Raw genomic sequence first — 18,985 nt, forward strand, 5'->3', positions numbered from 1 at the left:
CAGCAACATGCCTTACACATTGTGACACACTAAGTAATGCCACTCATAACAGTGTGCCACACCGGAATGCCCCTTACAACACATTATGCCACACCGGAGTGCCCCTTACAACACATTATGCCACACAGCAATACCCCTTACACATCCCACACAATAATGCCACATATAACACATAAAGACATACAGTAAAGCGCTTATAACAAATATATGCCATGCTGTAATGCCCCTATTTCACATTATGCCACACTGTAATGCCACATACAATATATTATGCCACACAGTAATGCCCCTTACACATTATGCCACACAGTAATGCCCCTAATAGCACATTGTGCACACAGTAATGCCAAATACACATTATGCCAAACAGTAATGCCCTTTACATCCCACCCTGACAGATCTACTTCACCAACCCTCCTTTCTGCTCCTGCCAGTCTGTCACCTCAGCTCAAGACAGGTTGCACAGTTTTTTATGTCCGTGTAGAACCAGATTATTGGGAACATAGTTTATAACCTGTAAACTGTGTGTATCAAGTTAGTGCCCCTTATACAGTGCCCCCTGTAGTTGTGCCCCAAAATGCAATGTCCCCTACACTAGTGCCCCTTATGCAATGCCCCCTGTATTAGTGCCCCTTATGCAATGCCCCCTGTAGTAGTGCCCCTTTTGCAATGTCCCCTGTAGTAGTGCCCATTATGCAATGTCCCCTGTAGTAGTGCCCATTATGCAATGCCCACTGTAGTAGTGCTCCTTATGCAATGTCCCCTGTAGTAGTGCCCATTATGCAATGCCCCCTGTAGTAGTGCCCCTCATGCAATGCCCCCTTTAGTAGTGCCCCTTATGCAATGCCCCCTGTAGTAGTGCCCATTAAAGTAGTGCCCCCTGTAGTAGTGCCCATTATGCAGGGCCCCCTGTAGTGCCCCTTCTAGTAGTTAGCCCCCTGTAGTGCCCCTTCTAGTAGTTAGCCGCCTGTAGTTAGCCCCCTGTAGTTAGCCGCCTGTAGTTAGCCCCCTGTAGTTAGCCGCCTGTAGTTAGCCCCCTGTAGTTAGCCCCCTGTAGTTAGCCGCCTGTAGTTAGCCCCCTGTAGTTAGCCGCCTGTAGTTGGCCGCCTGTAGTTAGCCCCCTGTAGTTAGCCGCCTGTAGTTGCTCCCCCCCTCCGCGCGCACACAAACACACACACACAAAAGAAAAAAACACAAACACTTACCTTTATCCCCGCTCCAGTGCTGCTGCCGTCCATACCCCGGCGTCCACTCCTCGGCACTCCTATAGTGCTCTGCGGGACCCGGAAGACGGAGCTCACTCCTGAGCTCCGTCCCCGGCGTCCGCTCCTCGGCACTATGGGAGTGACGTCATTACGTCACTCCCATAATGCCCTGCGGGACCCGGAAGACGGAGGGAGCTCCGTCCTCCGGCTGCCGCCGGGGGCTTGAATAGGAGCCGGGCGCCCGCTGGTAACACACTCAGTGGGTGCCCGGCAAATGGAGGGTGCAGGGGGTGCGACCGCACCCCCTGCACCCTCCGTAGTTACTACTACTGCCCCCGTCGCCCCCAAGCTACCCAGCGCCTCCAAGCCACCGCGGGGGCTGCGGGGGCAGTAGTTACGCCACTGATCACTATGATCTGCACTGGCAGCAGTACCATCCTTGAAATGAGATGAATCTCTACGAACACTCACCTCTGAATAGTCCGCAACTCTGTCTACACACCCATAACATTTCTATGGCAAGCGTATTCCACATACGAGCGACTCATTTCCATCTGACTGTATTCCAGTAAAACTTATTCAGCCATAAATAAGAAGTAAACAAACTGTATACATGATCAGACTGCATTCAGAATTCCCTGCAAATATGAGTCAGCCTTAATGGTGTGTACACACGTAGTGATCTGCCAGCGATAATCAATATCGATCAGCCAGCACACCACCAATTTACAGACGACTATAGCGATCCATGATCGTCGATTGTGGGTCCCTATAGTAACCTGCTTGAAATGAAGCAAGTTGACCGTCATGCACGGCCTATGGACTATATAGCTATCGTCCATACGTGGCCGCGCATCGCTGGTTGATGGTAATTTGGTAGGGTCCATTTAAAAGAACGATTTGAAAGATAACGATATCGATATTGTTATTGTGCAAATCGCTCTTTTAAATCACTACATGTGTACGCACCATAAGTGTCCTGAAACATCAGATTAAACACAGAAACTTGCGACCTTGTGGTGTTGCACCACTTCTCCAATACATTGACAGAAATCGCTTCCGCACAAATCAAGACACATTGGGTCATCAGAGAAGATTTCGCTGTAATATGGCCCTACCCTGCGCTTAAAGTAGTCCTAGAGATGTGGTGGAACTCACCTCCCCCCCCCCCCCCGCATCCTCAGCGCCCCTCTGCAGGCTATAAATATATACATTTGTGCCCTTTCTCCCCTTTTTAAATAAAGGGATAGTGCCAAAAAGGGACGTGGTCTCAAATGAAAGGTGCGTGGACCATAGTGCCCCTGATTCACATTACACCACATAGTAGTGTCCCTTATTCATGTTATGACACCGAGTAGTGCCCCTTTTACACAATGCCCACATTAGTGCCCCTTATACACAATGCCCACAGTAGTAGTGCCCCTAATACACATAATGCCCATAGTATTAGTGCCCCTTATACAGTGCCCATGGCAGTAGTGCCCCTTACACATAATGCCCCAGCAGTAGTGCCCCTTATGCAATGCCCCCAGTAGTGGAGCCCCTTATGCAATACCCCCAGTAGTGGTGCCCCTTATGCAGTGCCCCCAGTAGTGGTCCCCCTTGTGCAGTGCCCCCAGGAGTGGTGTCCCTTATGCAGCACCCTCTATACAATGCCCCCATTAGTAGTGCCCCTATTTGTAGTGCCCCCAGTAGCACAGACACATTCTCCCTGTATTTTTCCTGAAAAATACAGAGAGAAGTGTGCAGATGAGATTAGCAGGGACACAGGGCCTGATTCAGACCCGCTCGCAAGCGCTTGAGCGCTCGCAAGCAGGTCGATGGTGGGCTCTGCGCACGCGCATCGATCGCACTGCGCGTGCGCAACCCCCGGAGCGAGAGAGAAATTCTCTCGCTCTGTGGCTCACTACAAAAGGGGCGGCTGTCGATGTTGATCGACAGCTCACCCATTTAATAGGCGTGGCGGGGGGTGGCTTCACAAATGGAGGCATTCCTAAGCGAACGCCTGCCGTTTGTGGGCGGCCCCACTGACATCACCAGTGATGTCAGTGGGAGAGCTTCCGGTTCTATTAGAGCTGGAAGCTCTCTGGGGCTTGCGGCCACGAGACCCTACCACAAGGGTCTCGTTGCAAGCCCCGATGGTCGTGATGGTCTTGACCATCGCGACCATCACCCTGGCTGCTCGCAATAGCTGTGGGTGGCCAGGAGGCCGCACACAAAAAAAAAAACGCCCTTCAGAGCGAGAGCTCTTTCAGAGCATCCGTCTCTGAATCAGGCCCAGAGATGTATTGTAAGCTCTGGGCCTGATTCAGAGCTGCTCGTAAGCGGCCGCTCATTCGCTCCGAGCGATGTTCGCACATCTAAAACATGCATATAGGTTGTAATGCGCATGCGCCAACCAGTCATTGCGGCGGAAATCGTGTGCTCGCAAAATAGTGAATGCCTGCTAATTTGAGTGACAGGATGAGGCGTTTGTGGGTGGTAACAGGGGGAAGGTGCTTGAAAACGGGGAGTGGAGATCCGAATGCAGGCGTGCCAAGGGTGTGCATAATTAACAAAGCAGCGTCATCGACCACGTCACTTGGTTGTCTTTTAGCCTGAACTGCTCGCATGATTGCGGTAGGAAAATGCTACCACAAGAATAGCGAGCCGTTCATACGCCTTTTGATGTACTCGATTAATCTAATAAATAGTGGAGATGACGTATGATGTGTGCGGCCAGGGGGCGTCTTTACAAAATAGCGAGCGCATGTTTCGTTCGCTCGTTCAGACATAGAGGCGTCAACAGACCGCAAAGAGCGAGCGCTTAATTTAAATATCCGGCCCCTTTTTCAGAACGACCATCCGCAAATAGCGTCCGGCTCTGAATCAGGCCCTCTGTCCCTGCCTGCGGATGTTAGTGCATCCATGTGATATTTCCTACATTTGCAATGCAAATTTAGTCAAAAATATCACACTACAACTGCACTTTAAATGTGGGTTGTAATAAATAGGGGCCTATTCATCAAAACTAAAAAATCGATGGAGGTAATTAGGTTTAGAACTCGCATGGAGTTCTACCTAATTACAGGAGGAATTCATCATTCCACCTCTCCATAACTATCTATTCTGAAAAGCTGTCATTTTTGCGATGACAGCTTTTAAGGAAATAGATACTTTTTCCTATCGCTGGAGAAGGAATAACCCCCTGTATAAATCGCTGAGAGCAGTGAAAGCCCTGCTTTTAGCTAAACGGGACTTTTCACTGCTTTATGAATAGACCCCATGGTACTGTACACAGTTCAGTTAATTAAGAAGAAATAAATAAATATGACCTATTTGCTGCACTGGGTCACACTGCTTGTGTTATAAGAAATGTGATTGTGATTTCATGGTCAGCTCCAGTGGCCCCAACACCAACTCGAAGTTAACCCATGTGTATGTTTCTCATCTAACTGTACTTCTCTTACGTTTTTACAGGTTTTATTCACTACTGATGATGGCTGTAATGGACATTGACATTGAGCGACTTCCCTAACTCCATGCTGTAATGAGCTTTGTTTGTGCATCAGATAACGATGATTGTTGATTACATTAATTGTACACTGTATTACCATTATCCACCATCATCCATCTCATCAAATGAAACCCCCAGCATCAACACAACGGGAGAGACACAATGTCAATCTGGCTCTGCACTGCGGATGTTTTTAATTCCATCAGCTGTCTGTAGTATTGTCACCATATTAGTCAACCCACTGATCCTCGCTACCATCCTAATGAAGGATAAACTACGGAAAGAGACGAGGTACATTCTCCTGGTCAATGTGATGATCTCAGACCTTATCTTTCTATTGTTTAATACAATCATCTCCACATGTAATGTCATCCGCTGGTATCTCCACAAAGTTCTTTGCGTTACAATGATCGTCTTCACATTTGCGTCCTACTCCAGCTGCGTTTTGACATTTACTGTCATGGTGGTTGACACATATATCGCAATCTGTTTCCCTCTTCATTACTATTCTCTCCTCTCAGTGCAGAGGACAAAAATAATATTATTGGCTATTTGGGTTTTTTCCTCGCTTTTCCCTCTGTTAGTATTATTAGTGTCTGAATCATTCGATAAACACCCGCTTGAAAAACAAAATGTCTGCCTCATGTTCTACTATGACCATGATGAGAGGAAAAATAGTTTAGTCACTGCCGTCTGCGCTTTTGCAATATTTTTCTTGGTGCTCTGCTCTGTGATGATGACATATTTTTACATAAAGTTATACATGATGACACGGCAGTCGGGTATTTGGGTCAGCCGCTTTTCCAGGGCTCGGATTACTCTGGTCACGCACTCCATTTTGTTGTGTCTTTATATTGTCCCTGCTTTTATTCTGACCGCTGAAATCATCATGTTCAAATACTGTGTCATTGGGGTAGATGCAAGAATTTGGATATCAGCTAGTAACAATGGAGTGATGATGATGATGCCAAGAGCGCTGACGCCATTCCTGTATGGACTCAGGTATCGCGAGATAGCGGCGGCGCTGAAGCACTGGTTTTCCCGTAATAAAGTGAGTTGTATGGGAACAGGCAGAAGTGAATGATGATCCCACACATTCTCCCTCAGACACTCACAGCATTATTTGCACTGTCATTTATTTGTATTTAAGTGGAGAAATTCAATAAAACAAAATGTTCAGCTTATTTGTTTGTCTGTAACCAAATTTATTGAATGTTAATACCTGTATTAGAGGATTCACTTTAAACAGTTCTCAACTTGTCCTGTCGGAATCCATGGCCTTTCAGCAACAGGCAAGGAAAGGTTTAATATAGCCGCTGAAAATAGGATCTCAGTGCTGTGAACACTATTGGAATTAAGATGGATATAAAAGCAAAACAGGCCAGGCCTGATTCAGCAAGGATCGCAATTGTAAAGCTGCACGCAGGCATATACTGTAGTGTGTAGTGCATGCAGGCAGCTTTGCAATTGCGATCCTTGCAATAATGCAAATGCAGCAGGACTTGTATGACACCCCCTGCTGCATTTGTGATCCTAGGTCTGCGACGGAGGTCGCAGGCTGGGATCACCATCACGACCATCGGTGGTCGATGGTTGCGATGGTGGACAACGACGCGTGGCCTGCCAGCTGAGTAAGCATTAGCCTTGCGTACTTCAGCTTTCCGGGAACGCCGGCCGCCCCCGCACCGACCTTAAATGCCTCTGCCTGTCAATAATAATAATAATCGGGATTCTGCATTCAGCAGTGCACTTGCGTGCACAGCTGAATCCAGCCCACAATCCAGTGTTGCACATTTTTCAAGGATAGGCCCAACTAAGATGCACTGTTTTATCTAACATTCCCTCTACACTAACTAGTGGAACGGAGCCAGGGACCCCCGAAGTTCCCATTTAATTATACTGACACAGAAATGACAGAGCGGGATGCAGGGACTGAAAACAGACACAGCATGGTTTGAGTTTAATATAGTCCCTGTTGTTAATGCAGTGAAAATAGGTCATTGCAGTTCCCGCTATTACTATTACAACTAAGGGATGAAGCAATTAGCATTGCTATATAATTTTTCGGTACTCAACACAATTTGTTCTGAACAAAAATGGAGTAAAATTCCTAGTGTTTTGCACACATATATTTCAAATACACTAAAGAATATAATAAAAAAGTATAATAATATATTATATGCTATAATCATAGTTGTGTATGTAATACCGCCAGATGGAAACCCAGCGGGTGAAATCCCGATGCCAGAAGGCCGGCAGATGAAGATCCCAATAGGGAAGGCAAGTAGGCTATCGCTACCCCTCTCCCCCCCCTAACCCTCCCTTAGTAGTGCCTAACTCTAACCTCCTCCCCTAGTGCCTAACCTCCCCCCAAGGGTGCCTAAACCTAATCCCCCTCCGCTAAAGCCTATACGTAACGCTCCCGGGGGGTGCCTAACCCTAACCTCCTCCCAGTGGTGCCTAACCCTAGCCTAACCCTAATCCTCCCGGGGTGGTGCCTAACCCTATGTCCCCCCAGGAGTCCCTAAACCTAGACTGTGGGGTAGATGTATGAACAGAGCCGGCCCTAGGCATAGACAAACTAAGCAAATGCCTAGGGGCAGTGCCCCCTATAGTGCCCCTTAAGCAGTGACCTCTGTCTCTGTGCCCCCCAAAATAGTGCCCCTTCAGCAGTGCCTCCTGCATTTGTGCCCCCTGCAACTGTGCCCCTTAAGTAGTGTCCCTTCAGCAATGCCCCCTGAAATTTGTGCCCTTTAAGCAGTACCCCTTCAGCAGTGCCCCCTAAAGTGCCCCTTAAGCAGTGACCCCTGTCTTTGTGCCCCCAACAATAGTGCCCCTTCACAAGTGCCCCCTGCAACTGTGACTCTTAAGCAGTGCTCCTTCAGCAATGCCCCCTGAAATTTGTGCCCCTTAAGCAGTGTCCCCAGCCCAGTACTCACATGTCCTCGCTGGCTGACGCTTTGGTTCCCGCGCTGGCTCCCTCCCGCTGCCGCTACCTCGCTCTGACTGGATCTAACTAGATCCAGCAGGCGCGCAAGGCAGGCTCCTCACATGCATTGCGCGGGTGACGTCATGATGTCCCCTGCGCAATGCATCACTGGGAACGCTGGCTTCTGAAGCGATCATAGTCTCTGATCGCTTCAGAGACCAGTGATCCCAGTTCCAGTGATGGGAGCCGCATTTTTTAACGGCTCTGTCCACAGATGAAGTCTTCAGATGGACATTCTGTGCTACATAGGGCTGGTTTAGAGCCCTATGGTGCAACTGATGTGCTTCTGATGGAGCGATTTTTTACACAAAGTGGGGGTATTAAAGCCACAGCCAGTGGGCATCTCAGTATGAATTCCATTGGCTGCGGAACTAACAAAAAGGTGCAATCATACAGCATAAAAAGCAGTTGTGGCAGCATTAGCACCCGCCTCTGAATCAGGCCCATTGGCTGCTGTTACTGTATTTTTATTTTATAGAGAAGAGGTTTTGACTCAGTTCTTTTTGCCAAATTAGCGCAAGTTCTGGGACCATTGAAGGGACCTGTTACCAAAAGTGAATTGCTTTAGGGGTAGCGTTATCACTCCTCATACCTATCACTGTGCCTTTCTGAGACGGTCCTTTCTGGTACGCTGCCATTTTTTTGACCTGTGATTATGTTACTTTGTGTCTACATTATTTGCAGTTGAAATTAAAGTGACAGTATTTTACGATGAGAGATTCCATATTGTGATTCTTTTGAGGTGCTGTCTGACACTGAAGGGTTATACGAGTGTGTTGGAAAATCTTTTATTACATGAAGGAAAACAATTTTTACCTATTTTACTCGTCGAAGGAAGATTGATGTCTGAATCGTTGACAGTGGATTGACTAAAAGTGACAATTATTCATACCTCTGTGAAGGACGCTCAGTTTTCTTACATTTATTAACATAAGGCACTTACCTGACACTTCTATTTCTGGTGACAACTGTAGTGAAGCTGTACTTATTGACTTAATGACTCCCGGAGGCAAACTGGAGTTAACCACTGCATGGTTGAAATGTTGGAGGCAATCGGGCAAATTGCTTCAGTCCCCCCCTTCCCTTTACTACACAATCAAAGCAAAATAAAAAAAGCAATCCATGGCATCATGTGGAGGGTGGGGCTACTGTGGTACCCGCATAGAAACCTGTGGAACCAGTGGCGGACTCCCGGAGACAATGGAGTCATCTGCCGCCGGGCGCCAGCCCTAAAGGGGGCACATGGCTCCATTGTCACCCGGGCCATTCCGGGGCCACCTCCAGAGCATCTGAGCGCCGATCAGCAGCGGCGCTCCTTCTTCATGACATGCCGCAGTGCTGCTGCTCCCAGAGTGGCACTCTATGGTCGCGGACATCACATAGCATGTGACCGCCGCGACCCGCCTAAGCCTACCCGACTGAGGAGCCGGCCGGGGACTCAGACACCCCAGCACTTACCCTGCAGGCGGGCGGCTCAAAGATTTCCTCTCCCCGGCTGATAGTAGGCACTTCCAGGCTGATGCTGCCTCCAAGCAGTGCTGATGCTGTTTGCTGCTGGGGTTACATCGGTGAGGGAATAAACGCTGACCTGGTGCCACCCACTGCACGGCTTTGTATCTGCTGCCCCGCTCCCAGGGCACAGGCTCAGGACACCCGCAGTCCCTAGTCACCTGCCTCCTCTCAGCCTGTGCTGCCCATCAGTGACCATTAGCCCACACTCTGCCAATGCATCTCTGAGGATACATGGGAGCAGCTCCAGGTGGGCAGCTCCGAGGTGGTGGACTGGTGCGAGGACAACTACAAAATTGTCCCCTCTATAACAGAGTTCTACAATAGGGTCAGTAGCAGCCATGCTGCGCTCCTTACCCTAACCTTTCCCTTACTATTATCACAGATACTGCCAGCCCATGGCACAGCTGTCCTGGTATTAAGGTATTTTTAGTACTAAAAGTTTTTTCTTTGTATTAAGAGTATTTTAGTACAGACCTACTTTTAGCCATCAGCTGTTTCTGCTCTTCTGTATATAAGAATTGCTTCTAGTGCCACAAAAAGTCACATCTTTGTTGTGGTATGTGCTGGATATATGATTACAGTAATACCTTACCACACGATGTGTGTACCCAGCCACAGTACAATACATTGCACTGTCCGTAATTGTTAGCTGATGCAGTGGACAATAGCATGATGTGTAGTATTTTGCGGCATGGTGTTGTTCATCGCATCTTCCCTAATGCTGTACTGCCCCACAGAAGATGGGACAATGCGATGAACGAGCGCTGGGCATGCACGATGTCGCATACACAATATGCGATCCGCACGATATATCGTTCCAATCTATGTCAGAACGATATATCGTGCAATGGATTGCATAGTGTGTACTTAAGGGGCAGAACAATGGGAGACAATATTTATTTACCCTTTATTTGGGGGGGGGGCACCAAATTATAACTTGCCTTCGGGCGTCTGGGATGAACTTACGCCACTGTGTGGAACTACAGGCTGCCAGCATGCTTCTGCAGCCAGCAAGGCTGAGGCATGCTGCACACAGCCCACCTCTACAGAAATGACAGGGACAACATGGGTTAATGCAGCTAGAGACAATACAATGTTGCAAGCTGCAAGCCTCCTTACCTTCCCCTGATTGGATGCTCTGAGAGCAGGCCCTGGACAGAGAATGGTGTTAAATATGCCCTGCATCTGAAGGGAGCTGAGTAGTGCAGAGAAGAGCCAGTGTGGAGAGAGTGTTGTGTAATGAGCAGAAAAGGACTGATTAAGCAAAGAGGGAGTCCCAGAGACACTTCTAATCACACAAGGGCAGAGGAGACTGCCACAGCAACAGGGGAAACCCCTACTATCAACACCCAGGCAAGAGGTAATGCAGAGAGGGAAGCCCTTCCTGCACCTAAAGAGTGACCCTGCAGTCTGATCCAGTAACGTGTGTGAGAGACCCAATGAACCAGCAAACCTACCAGGACTGAGTGAGTGCCTACCCCCACCACCAGGGAGACACTAGTTTAGCTATGGGACAACTCATTTACCTTTAATTAAAAGGAAGCAGATTCCAGTCTGTGGTGCAGAACATTGCAAGCTTTTGATAAGACAGCACCTGAGTTATCCTAAGGAGAACAGTGTCCAAGTCACTCAGGATCATTACCACTACTGCGTCTTTTGAAGGAATTAATCGTGCATTTAAGGGCTTTATGTATATGCATATACATCCCTTCTTATATTAGGATCTCAAACCCTGAGCTCAGGTATACCGGAACTATATCCCAGGAATATTGTTACAGTGAATTGCCTTGGTGTTATATTACAGGATATTTACTAAATGAATAATGATATTGCCAATATATCGGAAAGTAATTTATTTCTTAAATGTAATGTCTGAAAGTGATTTATACTTTTGCGTATAATATTGGTAAGTCACTCATGTTATTACGTGATCCATAGTGCATGTAAAAGTGACTCATAGATTGAGTACAGTACAGTATATTGATACAAAAGTGATTATTGCCAATTATTGATGAGCTGCATATCCAGTGTTTATATTGTTTGTCATTGTGGTACACCCATCCTGCGGGCAGTGTTTATATTGCTTGTCATTGTGGTGCACCTGTCCTGCGGGCAGTGTTTATATTGTTTGTCATTGCGGTACACCCATCCTGCGGGCAGTGTTCCTTTACTCAAATTCATTTCTTGCAAATAAAACGACCTCACAGAGGCCTTGCACGCCATACCAGAGACTGGTCCTGTACTTCCATAGCTCCGACATCATTAGCGAACCTGAAGTAGAAACAACTTGGCTGAAAAATCAAGAGGTTAGTGAATTGTATACACACCGTGAATTATGCCTATCAGGGTATTACACTACAATGATGCAACTTTCCACAAAACATGTCATCATGCCCATAACCCTGCCTATTTCATTAAATAAAATGCTGAAATGGGGGAAGGTCCCCCCCTCTTCTGAGAGTCCATACTCACACCTGCTGACCCAAACACATACCTGCTGGTGCATGATGTCCTCATTGTGGCATGGCCGCACAGCATGAACCGGGATAAGCATGTCTGTGTATTTGCAATGTTCTGAAGTACTGTATATGTGCTGTTATATGGTGAACTCCAATTATTGCACAATTGCCAGAGAATACATGTGGAGCAATCAGGGGCGCCGAGAGAGCCTGGGCCTGTTGGAGGGGCCTGGGGGGACACTGACCAGCTGCTCAATCCCCCTCTGAGCCGTGCATTTTTCTTGAAGGTGGCATGGCCATACCTCCTGGATTTAGCCATGCCTCCTCAATACCCAGGCCTCATGGATGTCTTAACAGCCCTGTGGAGAAGAGAGCTGTGGGAACAGGGTAGTTTCTAGACAATCTGGCTCCCAGTGCAAACAGTCAAAAAAAATGCGTCCCCCCCACCCCCATGTGACTTTACAAGATCAATAATATTATTGTGCGCACCGATGGCAGGTGCCAAAATAGGGGGCATGGCCTCACAACAAGGGGTGAGGCCTTGCAAGAAATCGGGCCTTGCCTCCAGCCAGTCCCCAGTTTTCTTCCAGCAAGCCCTCAGTAATTATTATATAATTATATAAACAGTAGTAATGATATTCCAGTATAACCAGCAGTAATGATGTCCCAGTATAACCAGCAGTAATGACATTCCAGTATAGTCAACAGTAATGCCACCCCCAGTAAACCAGTAGTAATGACATCCCAATATTGACTGTGCTGTGTCTGCTGCCTGGTGTGACGTCTGTGCAGGAGGCGGGCAGTGGAGGGGGCTGGAGATGTAGCCGTCAGTGGTGACTGATGACCCTGGGCTCCACAGAGGCTTATGGGTGGAGCTGCTGTGGCGGCATGTACAGCAGCTCCCCTGTCGGCCATTTTTTATTTTTTATTTTAACTTGCGCAGAATCTGTGCTAAGCTAAGCTCCGATTGCGGCAGCGGGACGGGGCAGTGGAGGCCCGGGGAAGGGGGGCTCAGTCAGTGAAGGGGGCGGGCTGAGCACCACAAATGGGACCGGCCCAGCGGGAACTGGCTCTGTGGCCCAATCCGCCCCTGGTCCTCCCGGTCCTTGCCAGTAGGGGACGGGGCACCCCATGCGATTGCATGGCTCATCTGCTCTTAAAAATGGCCATGTGTGGGAACGCCATCATGGGCTTTATTATTCTGAATGTGGTGCTCCACTCTGTTACTTACCGCTCTAATACCCCTTTGACACTGCCAGCAATTACCCGGTTTATTTCATGTGAACACGCAGCAACCCGGAATATTGCTCAGTGTGAAACGGCCCAGTTGAAATAACTAGGGTTAAGCGCCGGCATTGCAACCCGCATAAACAATCAGGGTTGAATGTCAACATTTTGCCTAATCAAAACATAGGGCCTGATTCAGACCCACTCGCGAGCGGCTGTCCGCTCGCAAGTGGGTCGATGTTCTGGACTGAGCATGCGCACGACGGAGGGAGCTCCGTCGTGCGCATGCGCCAGACGCGACGAGCGAAGGAAAGTCCTTCGCTCGTTGTGTCTGATCAAAGGGGGCGTGCTGTCGATGTTGATTGACAGCACGCCCCCTTTGGTAGGCGTGCCGGGGGCGTGCCACCCTGACGGGGGCGTTCCCACGGGAACGCCTCCCGTCAGAAGCCGGTCCACTGACATCACTAGTGATGTCAGTGGGAGTGATTTTGGCTCTGATAGAGCCAAAATCACTCCGGAGCTTGCAGTTGAAAACCTCAACCGCAGGCTCCGGCTCGCAGTTTCGATGGTCGCGATGGTCACGACCATAGCGGCCATCAAAATGCACGCTCGTATAGCCTGTGGGTGGTGACCCACAGCTATACGAGCGTCCAGGAGGACGCTCCATTTTCATGGAGGCCGGCCCTCATTCAGAGCGTGCGCTCTGCTCAGAGCGTATGGCTCTGAATGAGGGCCATAGACAGTCACATTAAAAATATAGGTCACTGCACACACTGTATCCAGAAGTCAAAGTATAGGCAATGTATTGTGACCGCCGGGATCCCGCACTCAACATGTTTATTTAAGCATTGTAGTTTCTACGAGAACTCTCCTTTGTAAGTAAATAATAATAATAACAATAATAATTATAAAAATATAAAATCTACTCTTTTTCTGACTATTTGAAGAATAACCGCTGTAGAACTTCAATAGGTCACTAATAACATTGAATTTTGCAAACTACTGTATATATATATTGCAGATGCTGTCATAACATTTAACTACAAAACATTAAGGGCTGGATTCTGAATTGAACGCAAGTGGAAATGCGTACAGACATATATACTCTGCGTATGTGCAGTAGAAAGAAATCACTGGGCGTGTTTCGGACAAGGCGCGTGCACACGAACGGTGATCGATTGTGTGGACGGATTAATCAGTCCATTGCCGGACCACTCTTTCCATGAAATGGACTTTTCTGGTCAGCTATTGGGCGGTAACCATGCGGACGCACAGTACTGTTCTGTCTAGTGGGAGTGTTGTGAGCATGTATGTTGACTTCCGTAGCGCATGAAGGGAGATGAGATGCCTGATTCAGATAGTTAATTTGCACCCAGCGAGGAGATGAGGGCAAATCCAGATATTAACGATGATGGCTGTGGCTGTGGATGGAGAAACAGTGGGTGAGATGGCATTCCGCATGCAGAAGCACGGATGTTCGCCATATAAGGGAGGACTCTCACATTAGCATACGATAGTGAGTAGGCTGCCGCAGCCATATGGACAAGTGGCTGCTGATGCCTCGTAATCAGAACCACCCCCTAAATCTTTGCCATTTTATGCAAGATGTACTCGTCACATTCATACATTCAAGCTGTACAATTAAAGTACAACATAAAAGCCATGTAACAAAAGAGCAACACAAGCCACATTCAGATCTGAAACATACGGCAGCACACTGCTCTGGTTACTTACTTCTGCTCTGTTAACTAGCACGTACCTTTATAAATGTCTCACTCTACAGTTGCATTGCAACCAGCAGTACCATGTACCGGGATTGCCGGCTAAGGAACTTGCTAATGGACCAAATTCAATGCAATAAATAAATGAAACAACTGCAAACTAGTCATGAAAATTCAAATGTTTACATAGCAGCTGTATTAAAAAGCACATTCTATTTATTATATATATTTTGCTACACATTATATTTGCACGCGCCTGTAAAAGTATTATTTGCTAGTAAATAGCAACAAAATCATTTATTCTGTTTTTATTTAACAAACATGATGGTAGATGAGACACATTTCATTAATATCACAGACCTAGGGTCAATAGTTATATATCCTCGCCAACAAGAACTAAGGGGGTTTATTTAGGAAGTGTTGGGTTGTAAAACGGCTAGTAAAAGCATTGCCCTTTTAATTATTGGGCATAAACATGAACAGAAGTTTTCATAAACACCAAGCAGTCTGAAAAACAGTTGCCACGTGAAATGTACTAAAAATAGAGAAAGAGTATGGCTACAGTTTTTCCCATTACTGGGGGTGTATTTACTAAACTGAGAGTTTTTAGAAGTGGAGATGTTTCTTATAGCAACCAATAAGATTCTACAGTACTTAACATTTAACTAGCACCTTCTTGAAGATAATAGCTAGAATCTGATTGGTTGCTAGGGGCAACATCTGCACTTCTAAAAACTCTCATTTAGTAAATATACCCCCTGGGCTCACCAAATTATTCATGATACCGTATTGGGTCAATTGTTTGTTTTCTCTGGTAACCTTTTATTCCTGTTTCAAACTTTTATTTAATTATTTTAAATTGAACAATTGTGAAGAGTTTATAGTGTAAATTATTCAGTTTATCCTCTTTATACATTTTTTAGTTAAAGGAACAGTTACAATGAGCAATTCCTTTGATTATCAATTTAGCACAAATGCTTGAAAAGTTGATTTTATACCCTGATGCACCAAAAACTAAATGCTGAGCCATGATGAATATTTTACTCTTCTTAAGTTTTGCATTGATAGAATATTTTAGAATTTGACAACAGCTATCACACAACAACCCTCAACTAATAACGTCCATGGAAAATAATAGAAAAATAGTCACATGTGCACTAACACTATTGTTATAGGATGGGATGCATCAATCATTGCCTTTTGAATGTGATACACCCTGTCTCTGATTGCATGCATAGCGGCATCTAGTAACACTGTATGTATGTATAATTGCGATTAAAAATCACGCAGGACAGTTTTTCCGATAAGAGAAGTCCTTTGCGGTGTAAGTCCTTCTGATCATGCAAAGCCATTGGCCAAACATGCGTGAGCCATGGGGGACAATGGGCAGGATCCTATTGTATCCCTCTCGGAGAATGCAACAAAGAGAAGGCCATAGGGTTTAATTAGGAAATGCCATCTATGTAAATTTAAATGGCAATCTTTAATACTACCCTCTAACCCACCTCGGAGGTTTGCCCACAATCCCCAGATGCATCAAACTCCAGGAAGCAACGTTTTCCAGAGCTTGATACATACTGTATGGAGATTGTAGTCAAACCTCTGAAAACAGCACATTTCGGAGTTATGACTACATTTTGGGCTTGATGCACCCCGCCATAGCGGGGTGGGTTAGAAGGTAGTATTAAATATTGCCATTTAAATTTACAAATTGAGATAAACTAAGTAAAAAAATGTACATACCTTCTATTATAAGAAATACTTTACTGCATTACTATAGTGAGGATTATAGTGAGGGTTTCTTAGAGATTGTCACCACACCTTAGGGGAAATGTATCAAGCCAAAAAGAGAGATAAAGAGAAGTTGTCCAAAGCAACCAATTAGCTTTTAAGTACAATTTCAAATACAGTGCTAGATGAATGACAGAATCTAATTGGTTGCTTTAGCAATTATTCCACTTTATCTTTCTTCATGTCTTGATACATCTCCCCCTTATTTGCACTGTTTGGGTAGAGAAGCCCTTTATCCATATACTGCACTGATGAGAGCTAATACGCTGTATGCAGTTGCGTTGTTGGCTCTGCAGCACTCACATAATCCATACTCAAAAGCCAGTGGTCCTGGGTGCATTGTTGGGAGCAATTTACATATAGTATCTGTACCCAGAATTCTTAAGCTGAGTCTCAAAGGTTCTCTTTTCTGTCCTGTGGAATTCTCTGTGTGTTACTAGAAATTTGTGATAGGAATGTAAACACCCTCTGGCTTTTTCTTCCGGTGATTACAAATGCAATGCTAAAAACAGAACAAAACATTGGGGCTAAAAGAAATTCCATAACATGTCCAAAGATGTCTGTGTATTTGTAACATAAAAATGATAAAAGCATAATATACACCGCTGACTATTCTCATGCAGATGATAGGACCCCACACCATTTGCTTAACATATATATTTACACGTTGAAATCTGGTCATTTTTAAAAGTATCCCATGATCTAACATGAACTACCACCTTCTTGATTCATAGACTGATAGTTGCAACAGTTTTCCACATTGGAAGTATTAAGCATCTCATAATATCTACTAAATAAACCTGTGAGCTGGGGTAACATGACTGTGACGTTTGAATTTGCAGAATAACCTGAGAGACTTATATATCGCTCTATATCTGAATCCATATAGGTACGGAGAGACACCTTTTGGCAAGACAATTAGGATATTACAGATGGTTACAGTAATCAACACTCCGGTCTGGAGCCCTATAACATTATTAATGTACAATAAAGAGTCTGCCAATAGGAGAAGAACTGGACAGCAGTGGAAGACCAGTATGATATGATGCATCAGGAATGTGACGTTGGCTCGGGAAGAGGCTCCTTTCCATAAGCCATGTTCTCTTGTTTTACAACACAGGAATAAGTAGCAGCACAAGATCATTGAAAAGCACAGTAGAAACCCAGTAATAAACAATATATGAAACAACCGGACTGCCTGGTCTCCGTGTAACGTTATTACAAGTATGACAGGCAGAGAACACATGCTAGGTTGACATGGAACAGGCATCTGAGTAAAATACAAGACTAAAAACAAAACACCTGAGAAGGAGAAAGATGAGAACCACAGCAAGGCGATCAGCTTCTTAGCTCTTGATAGAGGTAAAATTAACAAATAGTGCAGAGGCCAAAAAATCGCCAAGTACGTGTCCACCACCATTCCAGCCGCGGTGAGGACTCCACCACCATAGGTTGCAGCCAGGAAGAAGAGAAGCAGCGCACACACGTGTTTTGGGATCTGCATGTTTGTAATGTTATAAATGCAGGCGGCGGTGTATAAAAACAGATAGATTAAGTCGGACACCAAGGCATTCCCCAGGAGCAGGAACCGAGTCTCCTTGCGCATGCTGAAGTTGGAAAAGATGGAAAACAGAATTGGTGGTGTCACTAAAATGGCAGCAACAAAACAGATCGTGGTAGGAATCATGAACATCCTCATTTCCAGGTGATAGGGGAACAGTACCCACTCCGGGCGAAAGTGTTGAGAGAGGCTGGCTATGTTTTGAGAGAAATTGTCCATGTCTCTTAGTGACATTAGAGACACAGTACAGTCCGAAGAGTTCATTTCAATTTTGTAAATCCAGATATCCTTCAGGTGGTGAATGTTTTACATTACACTGTCAATCAAGCTCATGTCCAAAGATCCAGCTTCTCAGCACTTAGATCCTGTACACTGACCATGTGTAATAATTATTGTATAAGGTTCCACAAGACTAGAAAGCACACAGCAGTGTATGTCTGAGTATGTTGTTGCTGTATCTCCCTGACGGCTCCATTCCACTGACACAGTCAAGCAACAGATGGGATGTCAGCTTGACTAAGCACGTCTCCTAGTGTATATAGAACCAGATATGTATGCTCAGCCATAAGCCCGGTGATATTGAAATTTTTAGCTGCTTCTGGTCATGAAGTATTGATTAATCTACTGCAGCTGTCACCATAATAATATTTAAAGATAAGAAGAAAACATATAGAAGTACAGAGCGGACCAGGAGCTGATTGGTCATAGCTGTGATACCTCTGCTGTGTACCTACATAAACATCTTTAGCTGCTGATAAGCTGAAATAAAATATGATGCATGACCTTACTACGCAGGTTTTATAGCATTTCTGCCTGGACTGTGGACCTCATTCAGAGTCGGTCGTTGCGGCCGCATGGTCGTACGCCACCGATGTTCGCTGAACTGCGCATGCGTAAAGTTTGCAATGCGCGTGCGCAAACTTGCTGCTACGATCAGAAATGTCTCTCTCCTTGAACACAGCTAGGTCGGTAGTTTGAGTGACAGATTGAGGCGTTTGTGGGTGGTAACAGGGGAAGGTGCTTG

At 46.0% G+C, this 18,985-nt stretch overlaps 2 protein-coding genes across 2 annotated transcripts; one reads left to right on the plus strand and one right to left on the minus strand.

Annotated features, from left to right (window-relative positions):
* The first annotated feature begins 4,762 nt into the window (after nt 1–4,762).
* LOC148474714 (putative G protein-coupled receptor 148) lies at nt 4,763–5,823 on the plus strand. Its single transcript, XM_088458200.1, has one exon. The coding sequence runs from the start codon at nt 4,763–4,765 to the stop codon at nt 5,783–5,785; it is 1,023 nt and encodes a 340-aa protein (XP_088314326.1). The 3' UTR covers nt 5,786–5,823.
* An 11,367-nt stretch (nt 5,824–17,190) lies between these two features.
* LOC148474715 (putative G protein-coupled receptor 148) lies at nt 17,191–18,225 on the minus strand. Its single transcript, XM_088458199.1, has one exon. The coding sequence runs from the start codon at nt 18,223–18,225 to the stop codon at nt 17,191–17,193; it is 1,035 nt and encodes a 344-aa protein (XP_088314325.1).
* Nucleotides 18,226–18,985: the final 760 nt, after the last annotated feature.

The sequence above is a fragment of the Taudactylus pleione genome, unplaced genomic scaffold (assembly GCF_031769625.1).
Source record: "Taudactylus pleione unplaced genomic scaffold, aTauple2 ptg000815l, whole genome shotgun sequence".
Lineage (NCBI taxonomy): Eukaryota > Metazoa > Chordata > Amphibia > Anura > Myobatrachidae > Taudactylus > Taudactylus pleione.